Here is a 22,361-nt window from a genome sequence, read left to right as displayed (position 1 = left end):
CGGATATACCTGTGAGGTGTTACATAACAATTAGTATGCGCATGTCATCAAAAATATGCTATAATTGCATATATTCATGTACAAGCAGAAATGTGAATACAGGTTTAGATGTATTCCTTCCTAAGTGGGTGATATGAATTGATATCGAATTGCTTTTATATGTTTCTCAAAGTAACTTGATGTATTCCAGAACAAAAGAATACATAAGAAATAAAAACAATAGATATAATAAGAAATAAAAAAACAATGAAATACATAAGAAAATAAATATTTGAAAATCGCATCAAATTTGCATAAATTATCATTATTAATTACATCAAAATAAATATTTTGTGTCGGAAAAGAAGTTTCATATGAATAATGAGTTTCAACATTCAAAAAGTGGAGTTTGACACGTTTTCTGTAAAATGCATAAAATTAGCATTTTGCATAATTAATCAGGCTATAACGACAACAATTTGCATATTCGCAAAAAAATAATTACACCATCTTGTTCGTTACGTAAATATCTACAAACATGCAAATTTTCGTGTTCATCGGACATCCGACGGCCGAGATCATAGGGGGGGGCCTCCCAGGCCCCCCCCCAGTCAGGAGGTGCTCAAAATAGCCTAGTACAGTAAGGGTTAATAATAACAAAGATTTCTTATAAAGCGTTTCACCAGTTACAACGGATGGATTCTGTTTGGATTCTGCACACTCTCCACTCCTTGAGGAGCATTCCAGTCAGTCACCTCTTTAACGGGTGCGCACGTGCTAATCCAACCACATTAATGTTTGCATCCTACCGGGTACCCACTGGAGAAGAGCAATGTAGATAAAATACCTTGCTCAAGGAAATGGAAGCTGTTACGAGCATTGAACCCACAACCTTTGCATTCCCAGTCAAGTGATTAGACCACTCGACTTTGACACCTCTACCATTTTTTCTCACTGTTACTCTCCTTCCCACATCGCTAAATCATCTTCATCCATTATAATAATAATAATAATAATATTATGTCTTGTTTGAGTAGCCTCATCAGTATTCATACTGTTCTCCCTGAGGGCCCTGCAATCATATTATTACCCCGGTCATTGGATTCAGGCTTACCCACACAAAATGTATGCACATTCTCCACTCCTTGGGCAGCATTCCAGCCAGGCGTCATTTTTACAAGCACACACTTGCTAATCTAAGCACATTAGCTCTCGCATCCTACCGGGTACCCATTTTAACATCTGGGTGGAGAGTGGCAAATGTAGATCAATGTCTTGCCAAAGGACATTAGTGCCGCAGTGGGACTTGAACCGCGAACCTTGTGATCCACAGTCCGGTGACATATCCACTCGTCCACGACACCTCTAAGAAATGTTTATGAACTCTAACCACAACTAAGAAAATAATTTCCTTATTATTTCCGGTTTACCACCAGTCTTTATCAGCTGGGCATCATACTACTGTCCATGAATTCCAACATTTCCATGGCCATTTCGTTCTCGCTATCACTCTCCTCCCCACCATCTTTGTCATCTTTCTCCGTCCCTTTCTCATTCTCCATCACACCTTGTCCAACATCCAAGACATCCTGCTCTTCCATCTCCTCCCCTTCATCTTCTATTCCTTCTTCATCTAACTCTTCCTCATCTTCTTCATCATCTTCTTCTTCTTCTTCACCTATCGCTACTTCATCTTCTTCACCTGGCTCTCCTTCCTCCTGTGTTTCCGGAGTGGATGTAGATGTTGAAGTCACAACACTCTGACTAGCATTATCTGATGAGACAAAGAAAGGATACTTGAGAGTAAATAGTGTAAAAAGACAAAATCAGATAATAAACAGATGATTCACCACCATATTTAGGTTTACCTAAAACTTTGTGTATACTGTGTGGTCTTGGAAGGGTCAAAATGAAAATAAACTGACTCTACCTTGACAAAAAATCAAATGCACTACAAACAGGAATGAGTACATGGGATAACACCAGGTGCGTACCCCCCCCCCCTTTTGGTAATTTTATGTATGTAAACCCCCCTAAAAAAACCTAAAACCCACCCCCCCTTTTGATCTTTTTTTTTAATTAAAAAAAAAAAAAAAAAAAATTATGCCCACGGCCGACCTAAAAAAGGTGACCTTACCCCCCCCCCCCCCCCCCCCCAACTGAGCAAAATGTCAAATTTCCAAATTTCGAGACCAAAAAAAAGTGTCCTCTTACAAAAATGTACAAAGTTGGTTTAAGTCGTGATCTTTAGATCCCTTTTTGACCATACATTGCGAGACAAACAAATATCACTAGCAATATTATTTTGGATAGGTTTACCTTGCTGCAATTTTTTTGCATTGACTTCCAGCACGGTATCCTTGATCATCTGAGTGAGGGCGTCCCGGAGCTGACGGAACATCTCCACCTCAAAGTAACCCGTCTTCATGTTGGGCCTCTTCTTGTGCCAGAGAGGGTTGGTGACGATGGCCTGGAGCTCTGGGTCCTCCAGATCACACAGCTGGTAGAACATCTGGTGGTATGCCGGTAGGATCCCTCGTCTCATGATGTAGTACGAATCCTACAGGTGTAACAGATATTAATTAATCTATTTTATTAAATTTTATTCATTTCATGTTGAATTGCCGGCAGAAAGGCGTATCATAAATCTCTGTGTATAAGATGCACCTTTTTTCGGAAGTGCGTCTTATGAACAGGTACAAGATTTTTTATATATTTTTTTAGTGTCGATTTATGCCTGGCAATGTCTCCCAGCTCAGTCATACATGGTGTGTTGACTCACCACTCAGAAACTAGAACAACACTACCTGTATGTCTGGATTTCTGTTTGGACTTTGAGGACAAATTTTCTGTCATCTTTAGTTTTAAAAACAACATTGATACTATTATTTGTGACAAGTTCTCAAGCACAAATTCGGCGACTTCAACTGCACCTCGCAGTAAAATAAAGGTTTGTTTGTTAATTCTCGGCCCCCAAAATAGGGGTGCGTCTTATACAAAGAGATTACGGGTAGGCATGTTGCACAGCTCTGCTAAATGCAGGTATGAACTTGCGTTAAGCAGAAAGTCCTTCGCATTAAAATGCCTGTAATTTCATAGGTATCTGCTTATTTGATACCAATAATCAAATTAAGTTACTACAATGGATCTTTCTCTTTAAAAATTCATTTGACGAAGAGAAAATCTCTGTTCTGTTTAAATGGTTAGAGCAGTCAAAACCTCGGAAGCAAGATACCAACAATTTGCTTTGTGGCATGCACACATGCTAATGTCCTTCAGCCAGCGGCTAAATGTTCATTCATTCATTAAATTTCCAGGCAAAGATGAAACAAAACATATAGAGACAAAGAAAGAGAAAAATACCACTGACCAGAGCTCTAGGATGATAGAAAGAAAAATTGGGCCCCATTTCATAAAAATTACCAGTGTCAGATTTCTATTATAAATTTGCTCTGGCTTTTGCTTTGGGTTTATTGCTTCGCCTCTGGCCAGCTCTGATAAGCTCCATTGCGTAGTACCGGACTTTTTTTCGTTTCTGTTCTCATTCATTTGCTTAGCACCAGAATTACATAGTTAGCCCTGGGCCAACTAACCCTGTACTTTAGGTGGGGCTAGCCCACTTTGGCAAATTCGCGTCTGAACAGAAAGTGGATGAAGCTTAGCCCAGGACTATAGGTGGGGCTAAGACACCCCCCCCCCCCCCCCCCTTTAGCTCCATCTATAGTCCGGGGCTATTAAAGCAAAATTTTACCAGTGTGAAAAGCACATGATAGGAAGGGAAATGAACAATCTTGTAACTTACAATAGTTTCCTTATGATCCACCTGCTGACCAGGATTGCTGCCTAGTAGGGGTGTAGGAACACCCTTCTTGTGCTTCAGGGATTGGTGAGGGTAGAGAATCATTCGCTTCTTCTTCAGCAGCAACTTCAATCTCTTGTCAGTCAGCTCTGCAGTAGTTCAACACAGTAGAGAAACATGAATGATCCAGGGGTGATAGTGAGTACTAAAAAAAACCTCCCTCCCCTTGAGTAACAAAAAAAAAAAAAAAAAAAAAAAAAAGGATTCAGGGAGAAAACAATTGCATCTAACAACATTACCCCTCTTTTAAGGGGGTTAGTTTGGGAAAAATTGGGGGAAAATTGGGAAAATCAGAGAAAATCAGGTGAATAGGTGTAAAATCAGAAAGAAAAAGAAATAGCAGAAAAAATAATCAGTTACAAAAAAACAAAAAAAACAGCAAAACGATTTTAATCAGGTAATTATCAGGCCTGAAATCCATCAAAAAAAAAGTTCTGCAATTCAAGTTTGAGCCTTGATATCATCTCTTGTGTTACTAAATTATCATAGATGACAATAGTATCATTGATGAGCCGGTCTATTTCCATTTACAATATGCCCAATTAGTAATGATTATGTAATCATGAACTGTACAGTGCACCTGTACATGTATATAAATGGGGCCAAGTCAAAAGTAAAATGTTGCAAAGTACATTGTTATTCCTTCAAAACACGATCCATCCTCCAATACAAGTGAAGAATTCACTTTTGACAATTATCATTATTATCGTTATTAATATTATTATTATCATTATCACTATCATTATTGTTGTTGTTGTTATTATTATTATCATTATTATTAATAATAATTGCTTCCAAGCAGTTTCTTTCACAATGCAATTGCATAACTGGAACTCAAGTTTATCTTCAAGATAAAATGAAAGATTAAAAAAAGCATTTAACATCCTATAGTGTCTTTGGGTGCACTTTACCTTTCCTTATCCTGAAATCAAGAAGCTGGTATTTCTTTGACTCTGGATGTTCTCTGGGGTCGTACCCCATGCGGCACCACAGCCCTCTCCAGGGACCCTGTTGGAAGTAGTACGCCACCACACAAAGGATACCCTTAATCAGGATGGTTGAGATCTCCGTGTTACATCGCAATGCATTCCGTGACCATAGGGGGCGCTGTTCAAAGAGCTAAAGAGAAGAGAGATCAATGAAAAGGTAATGGGACGTGCTTTTCCTTTACGATGTGCTCATTGAAAATTGTAGATATACACCTGTAAATGTACCTGTATAAGTGTTGCATTGAAATGCATTCAGGAGAGTAGTTGTATTGCCTTCACTTGTACTCTCTCTCTCTCTTGAACTTTCTCTCTCTCTCTCTCTCTCTTGATCTTTCTCTCTCTCTCTCTCTCCCTCTCTCTTTATTTCTCACTCTTGATCTTGGTCTTTAGTCTTTACACATCGCTTGCTTTTGCCGTTAAATTAAATATATATATACAGTTAACAACTACACTATTCATACCCCTTGTAAATTTTTTTTTTTTTTTTGGAACTCAAAATTGAAATATGTACTGGTTGAATGAGGGCCTTTGTTGAATACTTTAAATGTAGTGTAATCTTTAATACATGTATGTCACATTCTCAACAAACATGAATCAGGCCCAATCAATTTATCACATACTTAAACAATTGCAAAACTTGGTAGGGGTACATGTACAGTGTATGTAGCTAGCAATAGTCTTGAGTCAAATACATGATTTGAAGAGACTCATTCTCTACCCTCAAAATGAAAAAAAGGAAAATATTGAGTAGGAAAATAATGAGTAAGAAAATAATCTATAGAACTGCAACTCAAAAATAAACATACAAGTAAAACAAATAAAAAATAAAAAAATGATTACAATTTCAAAGGTAAATTAGGTCATTAAAATGGCACTATTTTCACACCACCTACTAAAAGAACAAGAAAATGAATTTACCTTTGGTCTACATTATTGTTTCTTACTATAAGTATGACATACATGCTATAAAAATTATACAAGAACCCACTTTTAAAGGCATCGTTTAACAATGTTAAATCTGAGATGCATATGGCCCTACAGTGTCTCTGATATGGTGTCATATTGAAGCCCTAAAAATTGCGCTTCAAAAGAGTAAAAATCTTTGGGTAACTGGTTTAATAACCAGGTACTCATTTTCCCCAATAGACTGTAGTGTTTTAAAATTTCGATTTCCAATCATAAATATCTTCATAATCAGACAAGCGATCGGCTAGTAAAAGTCATGGGGTTCCTGAGTGACCTAAAGGTTTATTAATTATCATTGCAGCATGAGCTAAATCCAGGATTTTTGTTTCAGAATCTGATACAAAGATACCCAATCCCTTTAAAGTGACTCAGTAACATTGTTGAAGGTTGATGAAAAAAATTGCTTAATTTTTGTATAAAATGTTACTTACTTTATTCCTTCTACTATACTAACCCTCTGACATGCAAAAAATCCTGAACAAATTCTCAAACCACAAAGATATCTATGGTTTTCTTTGAAGGCGTCGATGTGAGGCACCCTCTAACAGGGATTAACAGTAAATTCTCCCAACCATTTTTGAATTTTCCCAACCGTTTTTCCATGAGAAAAATACATAAAACAGGCTATAAAAATCTGTCAACACTCAACTGTCTGGAATGGAATGTAGAGCCATTTTATTGCTTTGTGACGATTTACATTCACCTAAAATGTAATTAAATTGTCCTTGTCTTGATGCTGAACAGGCTTTGACAAGTAGCAGAATAGAAGTAGAATAATATAGTTGGGAGAATTAAGGAATCGATCAGATCAGTTTTTCCCAATTTGTACCATGAATAATGATCCGTTTTCACTCAAATTTTCAGATTATCTTTAATTGTACATCTAGCATTGAAGTCACTACCTTAGCACCACTATCTCTTATCTGAACAATGTTACAAAGTCCCTTTAATGTTATTATTATTATTATTATAGTATTCTTTTCACAAATTTCCTTTAACTCCTTGTTGTGTTCAGTATTTCCTTCCATTCTTCAAAGAAAGAGTAATCCCCAGTCCAGACAACCAGAGGTCAGTGGAACACTATACAAGAATTGTATAGCTATAAGTTATGTCATTACAATTTTACTGTATAAAGTAGTCTGAACGTTGAATAAAGAAGTGCATAGCCAAATAATGTACATGGCAAAAACAAATGTTGAAGCATCTTTTCAAATAAAGGAGCAGGGTCCTGATTTAGTCTTAATGTTATTGGATGAAACTGAAAAACTGGGCGGGTTTATCGTGAGTGCACTTTGATGATTGGTAGGCTGTTATGTCACCTGACCTTTTCAAATCTAATCAACGTTTCAATTATGTTGTTATGCGTTCTGTACGCACCTTTTGCTATCTGACGATCCTTTATTATATGACGTTTCTTCAAACGATTTTACATGTACATGTACATGTATTTTAAACTTCTTCCAGTTTGAACAGGCTAATGATTTAAAACTTGATCAGCCTTCAACAAATCTGGGGGGTGTTTCACAAATATCCTTGAATAAGTTCAACTTAACTCTAAGTTGGACTATAAAATTATGGAGAGCCGTTTGCAGCCTTAAATAAAATATATTAGAATGCGAAAATTCAAGTATTTTAGACTGTTATTAAAACATCAAGAACATGAAATCTTCTTGATAATAGAAAATATGAATGATTTGAATCAACATTTTATGCCTTGGCTTTCCATAATTGTTAAGTCAAACTTAGAGATTAAAAGTTCAACTTAGGATCTTTGTGAAACACCCCCCAGGGATGATGGCAGGAAATCATTTGCCATTCCTATAATCTCTAATGAGACACGTATTGAATGATCCATAAATCTCACCAAGAAAACTCAATATGTCTTAGGAAACACGTATTAAGCTACAGTCCCATATACGTCCCGGACCGTCCCGGACCATCCCGGACCCCATCCGGGGTGATCCGGGATTCGGTCCGTGTTGACACCGTGTTGGCACCGGGGTGGTCCTGGATGGTCCTGGATGGTCCTGGATGGTCCTGGGCGGTCAATAACTCACTCCCGGACTGCCACGGATCAACACGGACCGCCCCGGCGCCACTACGGATGACCCCGGACCCAGCACGGTGGCTACACGGATTACCCCGGATCAAACTATTGTCCCGGACCGTCCCGGACCACCCCGGCAGTTTTTGACCGTCAAAAACATCCGGGGTCGACTCCCGGACCGCCCAGGACCATCCAGGACCATCCAGGACCATCCAGGACCACCCAGGACCACCCCGGTGCCAACACGGTGTCAACACGGACCGAATCCCGGATCACCCCAGACCATGGTCCGGGATGGTCCGGAGTGGTCCGTGCTCGTCCGTGCTGGTCCGGCTTTATATGGGACTGGGGCTTTACACTTTGAGACAGGATATTGCTGCCTAACTTCCTTTTTCGATGATCTCTCAGAATGTTATCAAAGTAATAAAATAGTCTTAACAAGTTAATGTCAAACTCATTTAAAAATAATGTTGTATTTCAGCAAAATTATTCTGATCATCTGCATGTAAATAATCTCCCCTATAATGTCAATGTATAGAATTGGCTTTCCTTCTAATTTAGGGGGTTTAAATGTAGAGTATTTGGCCGATCTAAAGTTAATACTTTACTTATGATTCAAAGGTCAACAGATTATAATGCTCTCGATAAATGTAAACACATTTAATTACACTGTAGCATGTGCATATTTGCATAAAGTTCTAGCTGCAACCTTGAATAACTTAGATGCCATGAATACTATACACCACGCAGTACATGCATCTATTGAGCATGTTCTGGATGTGAACCACTGGTTTGTCATAGTTATGGAAGTGATGTCAATCGTCCGTCCGTCCGTCCGTCCCAGCGGTCTGTAAGAGCCAGGGGCATTCCTGGAATACCAGAAATGTCTAGTCAAACTAAGACCTAGATGTGAAGAATAGATCCTGCTCACTGGAGAATAAAGGGCAGCCTTTGTTGCATTGTACATTAATGTAGCATCAGCAAAACACAAAAGAAAAGGAGAACTTTCATTGGTTTGCAGCACTCAGGAGGCCTTCAGTCATACGAAACTACTTTTAATATAGTAACTGGTGGTCTAGAAGACAGTTGGAATATTACATTGCTCTTTTGAGAATGTGCAGGGCACCGGACAAAGCTGTCTCAGGCTGTGTTGAATAACAAGGACTGAAAAGACCACTAGTGTTATATAACATCAAATGCATCACATCATCTGGCATTACTATTTGAGGTGGTTTGACAGCTAAAGTCTGTCTGTCTTCAGTTTGTGAAATAATAGGCAACTAACATGACGCAGGAGTACCCAGCAGTCTTGGCGACATTCCTCCTCGTCTTCTTCACGACGGTCGGCTGCAATCTGATTCGGTCTCTGACCAAGAGAATCCTGCGCAACGATCCGGTCTGGTACAGCTATGCTGCGGAACTCATCTCCACGTTCCAACTCGTCGCAGGCGTCATAGAGGGCGACATCATCCTGGAGGAGTACGGCCTCTACTGGTACGCTCTCTATCTCTGGATTCTCTTCGTGTCTGAGAGCCTTACGTTCGACGGCGACTCCACAGCCAACACCTGTATGATCTGGCAGTCCATGCTCAAAGGTGACTTTAGCCCTGGGGTGGCGCTGTCCAAGATATGCCTTCAGGTGGTCGGAGGGCAACTAGCGTATCCCTACGTGCGCTTCATGTGGAAGGTGGTGCCGACCAACCGTCATCAGAGGAAGGTCTCGCACCTGCTACAGGTCTACTGTGCTTCTGCATTGAATGTCTCTATCCTGGAAGGTGGCTTTGCAGAAGCTTTGGCCACCCTGACCTATTTCATGACCCTCAACTTTCAGCCCAAAGGAAAGTACAGTGGAATGTTTGCTGATGCCGCAATCCAGGTTTTGATCATCGTCACAGGTAAATGAGTTTCAAAAGAAACAATGATACATCTTTTGTGTACAGTTCGCAAATCACAAAAATGATATTTGATAAAGAAGTTGTAATCAAGTCAGAGGCGTTTTGAGAATTGACTGTTTAGCCTCGGTCACAAATGCCAGTACAAACTGCTACAAACGCAGTACAAACGATTTTCAGACAATGGAAAAACAGAGATTTGTACGAACGCATCGTTTGTACGAACCTTTGTGACCGTAGCTTTAAATTCATGTATCATAAGAAGAATAATTTGCTTGCAATCTTTCAATAGTTTTACTTTCCCAAGTCAGAAGTTTTTTGAGAATTGACTCTTTAAAGGCCAGCTGCACTAGTTGGCTAGGGGGGGGGGGGGATTAGACCACCCAGGGTGGTCACTGACAGGCAGCATTCTCATAAATTCAGCTCTCAATTAACATAAGAAAAAGAGGATCATTGGGGACCAATGGTCACTGATTAGGCCATTACAAAAAATTTACATGTTAACCGTCCCCGCCCTATATCCTCCTATATTTTTTGACTTTGTTTTTGTTGTTGAAATTGTTTAAAAATAATTTTTAAAAAAATTTTGATTATTTTTTTAAACAAAAAAAAACATGGGAAACACTGCTATAATGGATCTATTTCTGATTTAAAATTTTTTTAAAAAAATCTTGGCAGTCATCTTGAAAAATAGCCTGACTGTCAGGGAAATTGTACCGAGCGGCCATTTTGTAAAAAAGGAAAAAAGGGCCTCCTTCCTATTTTTTCACAAAAGCAGGACGCTATTTTTTTAAATTTTGCCTTAGACATTGTTTTCAAATTTATGTATAGAGGAAGCAGGTAGCTTCATGTAGTACAGTGGGGCTTTAATATCATAAGAAGAGTAATTTGCCTGCAATCTTTCTATATTGATACTTTCCCTCTTGATTGTCAAGGTTTGGAGTGGACTGGGATGATGTTTAACCCCGCCCTGGCCGCAGGAATCACCTTGAACTGTGGTAACCAAAGCCTCTTGGAGCACCTCTTGGTCTACTGGGCTGCACCGCTGGCGACCGTCCCTCTCGCCAGGGCCATAGCAGGCGCCTTCAACAGGCCAACACCAGCGGTACCCCCTACCAAAGAGGACTAAGGGGGTACCGTCATTATTCAGGGTGCCATGGACTTAATTCAGGCACCACTACAAGGATAGGGGATTTCATCATTACTGTTTGGACTGCATCTCTGAGCTACATGTATACCCCTTTAGCTAGGGCCAATATAAGCCCCATTGAAGGGGCAGTACCATGCATGCACCATAGAGAAACGAGGTGGTATCTAAAGGTTTTTTTTTTTTGGGGGGGGGGTCGGTGAATCGTATCATCATCATGAAAGGATTGAACAAGGACTTGGTTTAAAAGGTCTTGAATACATTAGAAGCAAACTCTTCTGTAAATTCATCATTTCATTTTAATAGTTAAATGAAACGGGTCTGAATGAATCGTAAGCGCGAAATTGAACATGACACAGGGTTTAAAGCTAATCTTGAGCTCTAGTTTGGGAATAGCATTTTGAGAGAAAATTGCTATGATTCTGGATTGCAGATTTGCAGTAGATTGGTTGTTTGAACCAGTGAAATAAAAACAAACACACAATGACTTTAAATACTGGGCATCATCTTAAAGATAGATAAAAAACACTACTCCCATTCGTACATAGAGATCTGTGTTAAGCACATGGTGTCGGGTCTATCCGGATTTCCTTCAATATCTTTCTATGCTCATTACTCAGCCACTATACATTTTCTACCAAAATCATTTGGCATTATGTCATTTATATATGTAATCTTGAAAATTCAGTGTAAGTTTCGTTGGAATTCTGTGTGAATTTATTTTCTATATTTACCAGAACTCAAGTTTAACTTTAATTGCTAGACTGTACAGTGTAGATGGCACAAAATACGCCATGTGCTGTACTCATATTGGCATGGGCTAGGCTTTACTAAAGATACTAAGATAAACTTGGTACAGATATTTATTTGAAGTGGAAAATAACAGTCTATGCCTGTAAACTAATCATCTATATAGGTCAATTTCAAATGGGATTAATAGCAATATTAATTATTAAAAGAATTACAGTATTACTGTAGCTTATTGTTTATTTACTGATAAAGGTACAGGTTGATGTATGTCCATTGACAAAAATTAATCTGCTATCATGATGTACTGTACATATAGCATCAACTTGGGCAGTGGTTGTAAAAGAACTGGAGGCGCTAATTCTAATAAATAAAATAAATGATATTTCAGAACAGAGCTGATATGGTGTGTGTCTTTGTGTATTTACGGGTAAACAATATATTGAAAAAAAATGGAAGTGATGAGTGTCCATTTCCAGAAAAATATAAATCACCCTCTGATTTTGAGACAATAAAAGATACATACACTGTTTATGTACATGTAGCCCTTGCATGCAAGTTTATCTGAGACTTTAAGACACAACACTACACTCCCCCCACCTATCCTCTCCAGCCGGCGCTATAGTTCTCCTTAGACATACATGTACAAGCTAAGAAAGATACGGTAACCAACAGTCTTTCTCAATTGAGATTGGAATATATCTTTTTGGTGGACAGTTGCTGGAATTTCTCAAGACTACACCAATAGTCCTTTTCAGGACTACACACACTCAAGAAAGAAAGATTATCAAAAGTCCTTTTCAGGACTTCCCAATCCTCCCTCTCTCTTACATGGTGCAACCGCAAGCCTACCGTACTGTATAACTACAGAAATGTCGGTTTGATTTCTTGTACTGGCAAAGACATATTTTGGACAAGGTTCTGTTTCTTTAAATATTACTAGGTATTAGAACTAGGTACATGTACTAATCATACACGCATCAATTGAACAGTTACATGTACTTGAGGCTCGTTCAGATATGACACGATACATTGCTGTCTTATTCGTTAACATGTAAATACATGGCAACTGCACACAAGACAGATCCTGCCCATATTTACTGAGCTCTCTAGGACACCTACCCCTGGATAACAAACCCCTGGATAACCACCCCCAGTCAACTACCGACAACTAAGACAACTACCCCCTAGGACGACTACCCCAGGGACAACTACCCCTGGGACAACTACCCCCAGACAACTACCCCCTGGATAACCACCCCCAGTCAACTACCGACAACTAAGACGACTACCCCCGGGACAACTACCCCCCGGCAACTACCTCCCAAACAACTATCCCCTAGGACAACTATCCCCTAGGACAACTACCCCCTGGATAACCACCCCCAGTCAACTACCGACAACTATCCCCTAGGACGACTACCCCCGGGACAACTACCCCTGGGACAACCACCCCCCAGACAACTACCTACCAGACAACTATCCCCCCGGACAACTACCCCCTATACGACAACCATCATCTAGGACGACTACCCCCCGGACAACTATCCTAGGGGGTGGTTGTTTGGGGGGTAGTTATTTGGGGGTAAGTTGTCCTGGGGGTAGTTGTCCTAGGGAGTAGTTGTCCGGGGGGTAGTTGACCTGGGGGGTAGTTGTCTGGGGGGTAGTTGTCCGGGTGTAGTTGTCCTGGGGGGTAATCGTCCTAGAGGGCGGTTGCCCTAGGGGGTACATGTAGTTGTCCTAGGGGGTAGATGACTAGGGGTGGTAATCCGGGGTGTGGATGTCCAAGGGGGTAGGTGTCCGGATACAGATAAGACATGTGAAGCATATTACACTTTACGCTACATAATGAACCGCCACAGTTTTGCACGCAACCCTTGAAATAAGCGGCTAGGAACCAGGGGCAATTTATTTTCAAAAGTTGCCCTTGGTTCACGGGATTTAGCCAGAACCAGGGGCAATTTTCCGAAAACAGATGACAACCAATTACACAAGTTAAATAAGCTCAAACATACAACAATGTTAATCTCAAAATGTGAATCCGATCAATTTTAATAACTTCTTAATCTTAACAAGATCAACAGGTTTAGATTGTCATTATTATGATTAAGAACATCGACTAGCACATTTAAACAGTATTTCAATGGAACTAAAAATACTGATGAGCAAATATATAAATAAATCGTAAATTTCACAAATATCGGAAGTCAGATGGAATTGGCAAGTCTATCCCAAATAGATCAAAATCGCACCTTGCACACAAATGATCAAATAGCAAAGAATTTAGGAGTATCATGAATACCAATTCAATGGAAATTTGTAATGAAAAAAGAGCCTCTATCATTACTAAAAAGAGCTCCTGTGAGAAGCCTCTCAGGAGCCCTTTTTTTTTTTTTGAGGAGCCCCCTAGGAAAAAAAGTTAATTCCAGGCTTGGAAATGATCTACAGGAAAGAAATCTTCTCACCTTTGTAATCTCATCCGTAGTGGCTCCTGGTTTCTGAGCTTCAAGCTGTTCTACAGCAATCGGATGGGGTTTCTTTGGAATCTCAAAATCACCCATGGTCGACACGACATGGGCATAGTTGGTCCGCTTGTGCCTCCCGTGCTGAATGAGCTTGGCACGAAAGTCCATCTCGTGCTGCTGCTTGGAGTTCGGGAGCTGGTGGCCTGCCTTGTAATTGTAAGGGATGGGTTTGTCGAACTTGGAGAACATCTCAGGTAGCATGAAAGATGGAGTGTCTTTGTCCACATAACTAATATCCTCACCGGCCGAAGGGAGGATCTTCCCAATCAGGCTCTCCGCTTCTCCCCCGCTGGATTTGTGTTCGCACGGCAGGTATTGAAAGTCACACAGGTCTGTATTCAAGATATAAGAACATATGGGGAAATATGACAAGAACGTTATCTCAAGGGCTGGTATAAATCTGGTCTTATTTTGGTTCAGTGAAGAAAAAAAAACGGGGGCTCAGGGCAAAATAGCCCCCGAAATGCCCCAAAGAGCCCCCAAAAATCAGTAAAGAGCCCCCTTAAATTTGCATAGAGTTTAATGCAAAACAAATTTTAGAATGTTATTTTCATGCAGGTAAGGTTGAAAAGTAGCCCCCAAAAATAAATATTTTTTTCCCTGTTTTGGTATACAGTAACATGTAGGTCTGATGTACAGTACATGCTATAAAGGCCTAATTTATAATGATAGGAAACAATTTGACATTGGTTTAATGGACACGACAGACACCAGCCCAGCAGGAGTGATCTCAGGCTTGGTATTCTGGGTATTCCCCTAGTTTAACATCGAGTCAAGTCTATAACTTTTTCGTCATACATGTACATGCATTATCCATCTTTCTGCAGGACAATAACAAGCCAAAATTGAAGGTACTATACCGCATTTGAAAAAACTCAAGCAAATTTTGTTCAAATATTTTGTTTTGAGAATCGATGCAGGATTATATAAAACAAATATGGACTGCATATTTTTCGGGTCGTGGTTAAAACTATAGCTGTACACAACATAAAGAGTTTATTATTTACAATTTCATAACTTTAGACTTGATTTCAACCGCGACAAAGATCACTGAATATTGCAGGATGGCATATTGCTTCCAATATGTTCATTTTAACCAAATTCATGACCCCATACCAAAACTTTGTATTGTATTACTTTTAATAGCTGAAATTTTCTGGTTTTCTATTTAAATAGGAAAGCCAAGATATACAAATAACATTTTGGCCACAATCTTGTAACACAATGAGAGATCAAAATATATATATATCCACTTACATGGAAATTCATATTTTTGTCCAATCACACCAAGAACCTCTGCAGAATATTGCCCGTTTGCTGAATTCCCATCCATCTCTCCGTGGGAACCAGTCTTCAGACCTCCAACTTCACTGTCTATCCTCCTTCTGTATCGACGTTTGACCTTCATGAGTAGGGACGTAGACCTGCAGGCCACGCCTCGAGCTGGCTTACAGTAAGGGTTACCAGGCTGGAAGTTGAGTGAGAGGGGTGCATGGTCATCATTAAAAGCCTGAAAGGAAAAGACAGAGCAATTAATTAAAGCATAAACAGCAGGATTTTTTTTTCTATTTTCATTTCCCAGCAGTAATATTTATTTATTTACATGTACCGGTATTCATTTATTTACTTATTTAGCAATCCATGTAGACCCGGCGGTCGGGTGCGCGTGCGCGCGTGTTAAGTTAGCGACTGTAATCTTAGTTTACGGTCACTAACTGAACACATGCGCGCCTGCATCCCACCGTCAGTACGGTATGCAATTGTATTGTGCTGCAGTTTGCCGTGAATCCTTTGAGAAAGTGCATATTATAAGTCTTTGTTTTTAGAAAATACATAGAATCTAGTATCTATTCCTAGAGGTCTACTGTGAAAAAGATAAGAAAATTGACACGAAACAGGTAACAAACAAACATAGTGTCTACATGTATGTAGGCCTAGGGCTAGGCCTATACTTTTAAATCATGACCTTTATTTGGACATTTGATGAATATTTCACTTCATCTCCACGCCGGAGTTACGGGTCAAAGTTTGGATAGACTTCTGAACTAGCGCCAAAATTCAATCATGCATCATGCTAACTCCGGGAAGCTCCAACACCGGCGCCGCAGGCGTCGGAGCTTCGGTAAAACTGTCGTGGGGGCTTCTAAAACAGCCGATGGGGTAACATTATTGTTAAATCTGCAAAGGTAGTACTTACAATTTTTACACCATACTCAGGGCATAACATTAACAATGATCACTTGAATTCATAATTTGAAGAAGTCTTCGATGGGAAAAAAAGGGTTATTCAGAGCCCTACACAAACGATTCTTCCATGTCGCGGCGTCGATTCAAAATGGCGAAGAGACAGTACGCAAGAAAGTATGAATATTCATGCTATCGAGCGCCGATCGCTCGAAATTGCTGAATATGCCCTTCTCAAAACCTTGTGCATATTCAGCGATTTTGAGCGATCGGCGCTCGATAGCATGAATATTCATACTTTCTGCGGCTCTGCCGCGCATGCGTACTGTCTCTTCGCCATTTTGAATCGACGCTGCGACATGGAAGAATCGTTTGTGTAGGGCTCTGAATAACCCTTTTTTTCCCCATCGAAGACTTCTTCAAATTATGAATTCAAGTGATCATTGTTATGCCCTGAGGATTCGTGCACCCTATGATGTAAAAATTGTAAGTACTACCTTTGCAGATTTAACAATAATATTACCCCATCGGCTGTTTTAGAAGCCCCCACGACAGTTTTACCGAAGCTCCGACGCCTGCGGCGCCGGTGTTGGAGCTTCCCGGAGGCGCATATTTTTTTTACACAACTGTTTAGCCATTTTCGCGAAAAAATTCCAAGAAGTGCTCTGGTAAAAGAGTCTAAGTCGTCAGCGCACTATTTATGTGCAAGCACATACACCCAGGGAAAGGAAGATGATAGAAAGGGGAAAACACGGATAGTGGAGAAGATATGGAGAAGGGAAAAACAAGGAAATGCATAGGGAAAGAGAAGAGGACAAGTCAAAGGAAAAACATAGAAATACATAATTGAAGAGCTAAGATGATCATAGATCTAGACTAAGGAAAAACAGGGAAATACATAAAGAAGGAGAAAGGGAATCTATCAGATTAAACCAAAGAAATAGATGACGAAGGAGAAAAGGATAGATTGAAGGTGAAGACAGAAATACATAATGAAAGTGAAGAGAGGATAGATTTAACCCGAAACGAATAACGAGTATACACAGTCATGTACAGCTCCAGCAATCCAACAAATCTAGACTCTGTCTCTAGTCGTTTGCACAGTATATTTGACTGAAGTGGCTAAACAGTTGTGTAAAAAAAATATGCGCTTCCCGGAGTTAGCATCGTGCCGGGTTATTACTAGCCTTTTGACAAGGCCTCGTGACTCTAAGCGGCTGAGATGAGTCTAGATACCCGGAGTGAACGCGCGACCGAGTGACGGAACGTCACGAGGCCTTTTGAGAAGTGGGTTTCACTGCTCCGCATGAATTATTCATAGATACATATTAGCATGCCAATACGCCTACTTTGGATTTATTGACCAATCAGAACGGCGATCTCCCAGTTGGCTTCGTTCGTGATTCGTTCCATGTAGAGGTCAGTGGTCTTAGCACGTACGTAATAGTTCATAGCATGTAGGTCCATGTTCGCACTACGTAGAGTTTACTGTGTGTGTGTGTGTGTGCGTTTGTAAATGGCCGCGAACGTGGACCTTTGTAGGAATACACACCTTCTAACCATGGACGCCCGGCGAAGGTGGACGTCCACGGTTCTCTTTTATCTTTAATATGACTTTTTACGGCTAAACAAGTACCATATCAAATAGGAGACTCGATTGGAGCTAGGTCCACGATAACCGTTAACAAATCTGATACACCGGTGTGCATATCATTACGACCGACTAGGATTAATGATCGGTGGGACAAAATTACTCGATCGGCGGATTTCATTTCCGTCTGCTGCCAGCTTTGGATCAGTTTAGGGGAGTCCCTGTTTTACCTTGTGATTTCAGATAACGCGCGTTAGCGAGGTCTTGACGGGGACGTCGGACTTCCGGGTACTCTGGCCTGAGCTGCACGGGACGCGCCCCGCGGCTTAACGGCGCGGTGCCCGTCTTCTACAAGTAACATTTCGAGTCGCTAGCTGCATGCTGATTGATGGCGATGCCGAAACGGATGGTCAACAAATATCTTTAATTAAAGTAAGTAAAATTATATATTTGATGGAAGAAAAGTATAGAGCTAGGTCTTAATCTGGGACAATACAGTACGTATTTTTAAAACACTTTTGACAAATCTGTCAAAATTACTTTTCAAAATAGTCTAGGAAGGGCATTTTTAAACGTGCTCGAGACCTAGCCATAGAGTAAAGCCTAGTTTTTTTTTCTATAAAATGCCACTAAAATAACAAATATTTCTTCTCGCTTGAGTTAACATTGACCTTTTTTGTCCATAGTGCCAAAAATGGCTTGCGCCAAATTAAAAGAAGAGGGGAAATAAAATCAGCAATATGATTTTAAGTAGGCCTCTTTGCGAACGTGGACATTTGCAGGAATACATACCTTCTAACCATGGACGCCCGGGAAAGGTGGACGTCCACGGTTTTCTTCTATCTTTTGTTTGCATGCAAAAGAGCAATTGATTTGAATGGGAGTATAATCAGCCTTTTTTTTTTAAATGCACTGTTACTGTATTAGAGAAACTGACTGAAAAATGAGTAAAAAAGGGTGTTCATATCTAAAGTAGATTGAGTCGAGATCTAGATCTAGATCTATTTAGTCAGGAATTGATTTGAATGGGAGTATAATCGGCTTATGTTTATATGCACTGTAACTGTATAAATTGGAGAAACTGACTGAAAAATAAGTAAAAAAGGGTGTTCATATCTAAAGTAGATTGAGTCGAGATCTACTTAGTCTGGAATTGATTTGAATGGGAGTATAATCGGCTTTTTTTTATATGCACTGTAAATGTATAAATTGGAGAAACTGACTGAAAAATAAGTAAAAAAGGTGTTCATAATCATATCTAAATTGGATTGAATCTAACTTTTCTTAGGCAATAATGTCATCGCACGTACCAGTACGTTAGTTAAAGTTAGACTAGACACATTTCTATCCGACTATGAATTGAACTGATAATGATCCAGTGAGATAAAAAAATAAACATGATCTAGATCGATCTAAACCTGTAATAATAAATCCCCCTCACCTCAGATATAGGCTCTTTATTTTTCATCTTTACCAGCTAGACCTCTACCTTAATTTGAGGTGTCTTGGTCGAGTGAATATGTCACCGGGCTGTGGATCACAAGGTCCGCGGTTCAAGTCCTGCCGCGGCACTAATGTCCTTTGGCAAGACATTGATCTACATTTGCCACTCTCCACCCAGGTGTTAAATGAGTACCCAGTAGGATGCAAAAGTTAATGTGGTTTGATTAGCAAGTGGCGCTTGTAAAATGGCGACTGGCTGGAATGCTCCCCAGGGAGCGGAGAATATGCATACAAAGTGTGACCCGGGTATTAATATATATCTGTAAAGCACATTGAGAGAGCCTGTGGTCCTGAAATGCGCTATATAAGGACAAACTATTATTATTATTATTATTATTAATTTCTGCATTTGAATTGAAGTCTGTTTTCGCCATTAGCATTATTGACTACGTTGCACACCACTCTGATATCTGCAGTGTGTTTATCTTCAATCTGACAATGATGAAAAATGAACTTTTACAGATGTAAGAGCTTAGAAGGAACATTACTTATAGACTAGTAGAATCTAGATCCTTATTGAAGCGAAAGACTGCACGATATTTGATGCCCACCTAACAATCACTAGAAAAGGTTGAGATAGATCTATAAACCTAGTCTAGTTTCTGTTGTTTAGAGTTTGTTTGGCTTAACTTAATACTAGTCTTAAGCATTTATTTAACTTTAGAATCAACCCTAAATCATAACAGTCAAATTTAGGTTTTTATTGTTTTTTTTCTTCAAATTTTCACCCTCTTTATTTTCCACAGCTAAAACAATGACTATGGATGATCTTCCTCCCCCTCCTCCTCCTCCTTCTCGTTCTTCTTCGTTGTCTTCTATTCCGTCTGTTACATCAAGCAGTTCAAAACCTTCCGATCCATCTCTTCATCAGTCTACTCAGTCACTGCCCTCACTTCTTGAACTTTCTATCTCTGATCTGCCTTCTTCTACTCTCCCCAGCATTGGTCTTTGCCCTACTCCATCTTTTCATCCCTGTCATCCTCCATCTTTTCATCCCTGTCATCCTCCATCTTCTCTGCCCCTGCATGCTTCTTCTTCTGCAAATGATGATCCACTACATGGATTGTCTTGTCAGTGCTTTGTCTTCTTTTTTCTCCATCTCTTGATCATTCTTTGTTTTCTTTACATTATCATGGTCGTATCGTATCTTTTTCTTTAAATGTTTGTCTTCATCTTCTTTGTCTGTGTATGCATGTTCTGAACGTAATGTTTCTATCCCTGCTATACTAGCTATCCATTTTCTTCTCTCCAAAAGAAAATATGTTGAGGTGAGCTATTAAGTTAATGAAGTTATCCTCATTTGGACAGTAATTGCAATATTACATACCTCATTAAGTTTCTGCATTCACATCATGTACACATTTTTATTGACTAGTTTGTGAAGAAGAATAGAGGACACTACAATGTGATTTAAGAACATTTCCTAGATTTATATGTACAAAATCATTACAAAATATTAATTTACAAATTAAAGCTTGTAAAATGCTTCTTGTACATGTATTTTATGTTCCTTTTGTTGACAGTAACAAACTAAATTAAAGGTAATCCCAGTTAGGATTTGGATCTCATTCTGGTCATCAAAAGAGCATCTGAACTCTTTGCAAGGTCTGTCATAAGTCCATGCATGCAAGCTGGCTGGTTAGAATTAGCAGAGCAATCCTGCTTCCACAGTATAACTGTCTCGGGCTAGATATATAGACTTGACTTAGGCCTACATGCAAGAAAGAATATCAAGGAAAGATAGTCTTGAAAATTGCGAATGGTCCTTAGACCAGACCCAACTTATGATTTACATGCATCACCTTCTCTTGTCTTCTTTTTATCATTAGATGACAACCAGACGCCACCGTGTTGCACCGCATCAACAGGTAGAGAAATGGTGCAGGGCTGAAAAAGACCCAGATGGCTTTGAAATAAAGTTTGTGAATGAGACAATAGGTGGGTGAAATCAAAATATTTGATTGCATTAACTCCCAGAGACGATTTTATTTTTATTAGACATGCATATATATGTACATGTTTTACAAGTGATCAACGAATTAACTGTAATTTGGAGCTGGGATAAAGTAGATTGGAACGATTTCTATAACAGTTTTAACTATTTGTGATACATGTACATGTACCTTAATTGCAATTAATTATAAGCCAGTACAATTATTAAATGCAAAGCTTTGATTTCACAAAATTATGGTTCATAAGTTAGTAGATTTAAACTTCAGAGCAGCAGAGTGAAGACAAATGTAGTGGATATTAGAGGGCATAGATGGCTTTATGTGGAATGCTTATGCCACCCAAATTACGCATTTAATTCATAAAACTTTGTTGAACCATTTTAACAGCTAATGCCTTACGAAGCCGAACTTTCCAGACTATTGTAAGGAATATTTTTGTAAGCTTTAGAATGTAAAATATCATGTGTACTCCACTTCAGGTCATGGACTTTTCACATGCAAACACTTCCAGAAAGGTGATTTTCTTCTAGAATACAGAGGGATTTTCAGTGAGACATTAGATGCAGATGAAGACAATGACTACACATTTCATTTTCTTCATACAGGTGTGAACTACAGGTTAGTAAAGTTTCTTTAATTTCTGTTTCAAGAAAAATGAAAATAAAGAAAACTACAACTATGTTATTTCATCAATTTGTTACCATACTGTATGCTGCTATTTATATTTCAGATCAATTATAGTGACTTGAATTATTTGTGTTCATGATTTCTGCAATGATACCATAAACATTTGTAGAGTTTTTTTTAAGAAGATATGATGGAATAGGTGTGGCCTGTGTGCCTTATCAAAGTATTTAAAACCTTTTCTGCAATGATGAAAATGAGCTAGACCATGCATGTGATCACGAAGGGTAATATGTAGCTATAATTTGGTGGAATAATGATTTACTTGCATTTTGTATGTTATTCTCAAGTATTTT

The 22,361-nt window shown here is 39.3% G+C and overlaps 2 protein-coding genes across 2 annotated transcripts in view; one reads left to right on the top strand and one right to left on the bottom strand.

Moving 5' to 3' along the window:
• Positions 1-1,272: 1,272 nt before the first annotated feature.
• The window catches only part of LOC100891415 (general transcription factor 3C polypeptide 5), a 33,648-nt gene continuing 12,559 nt past the window's right edge, over positions 1,273-22,361 (bottom strand). The window contains exons 2-7 of the mRNA XM_030989064.1: positions 15,409-15,661; positions 14,092-14,483; positions 4,750-4,957; positions 3,782-3,927; positions 2,299-2,539; positions 1,273-1,753 (exon numbers count right to left, since the gene is read on the bottom strand). Coding sequence (XP_030844924.1) covers positions 1,422-1,753; positions 2,299-2,539; positions 3,782-3,927; positions 4,750-4,957; positions 14,092-14,483; positions 15,409-15,661 — 1,572 coding nt within the window. The 3' untranslated portion in view covers positions 1,273-1,421. The remainder of the gene's footprint in view (positions 1,754-2,298; positions 2,540-3,781; positions 3,928-4,749; positions 4,958-14,091; positions 14,484-15,408; positions 15,662-22,361) is intronic.
• Positions 8,554-12,023, top strand: LOC115918744 (aquaporin-12A-like). Its single transcript, XM_030989074.1, has 2 exons — positions 8,554-9,735; positions 10,668-12,023. Exons 1-2 carry the CDS (start codon positions 9,126-9,128, stop codon positions 10,859-10,861), a joined length of 804 nt encoding a protein of 267 aa, XP_030844934.1. The 5' UTR covers positions 8,554-9,125; the 3' UTR covers positions 10,862-12,023.

The sequence above is a fragment of the Strongylocentrotus purpuratus genome, unplaced genomic scaffold (genome assembly GCF_000002235.5).
Source record: "Strongylocentrotus purpuratus isolate Spur 01 unplaced genomic scaffold, Spur_5.0 spur5_contig_841, whole genome shotgun sequence".
NCBI lineage: Eukaryota > Metazoa > Echinodermata > Echinoidea > Camarodonta > Strongylocentrotidae > Strongylocentrotus > Strongylocentrotus purpuratus.
The sequence above is the reverse complement of the archived record's forward strand: the minus strand, read 5'-3'. Positions and strand labels throughout refer to the sequence as shown.

Coding starts and splice junctions, on each gene's coding strand:
- LOC115918744 (XM_030989074.1), top strand. CDS start 9,126: ATGACGCAGGAGTACCCAGCAGTCTTGGCGACATTCCTCCTCGTCTTC. Junction 9,736..10,667: donor GGTTTTGATCATCGTCACAG/GTAAATGAGTTT, acceptor TTGATTGTCAAG/GTTTGGAGTGGACTGGGATG.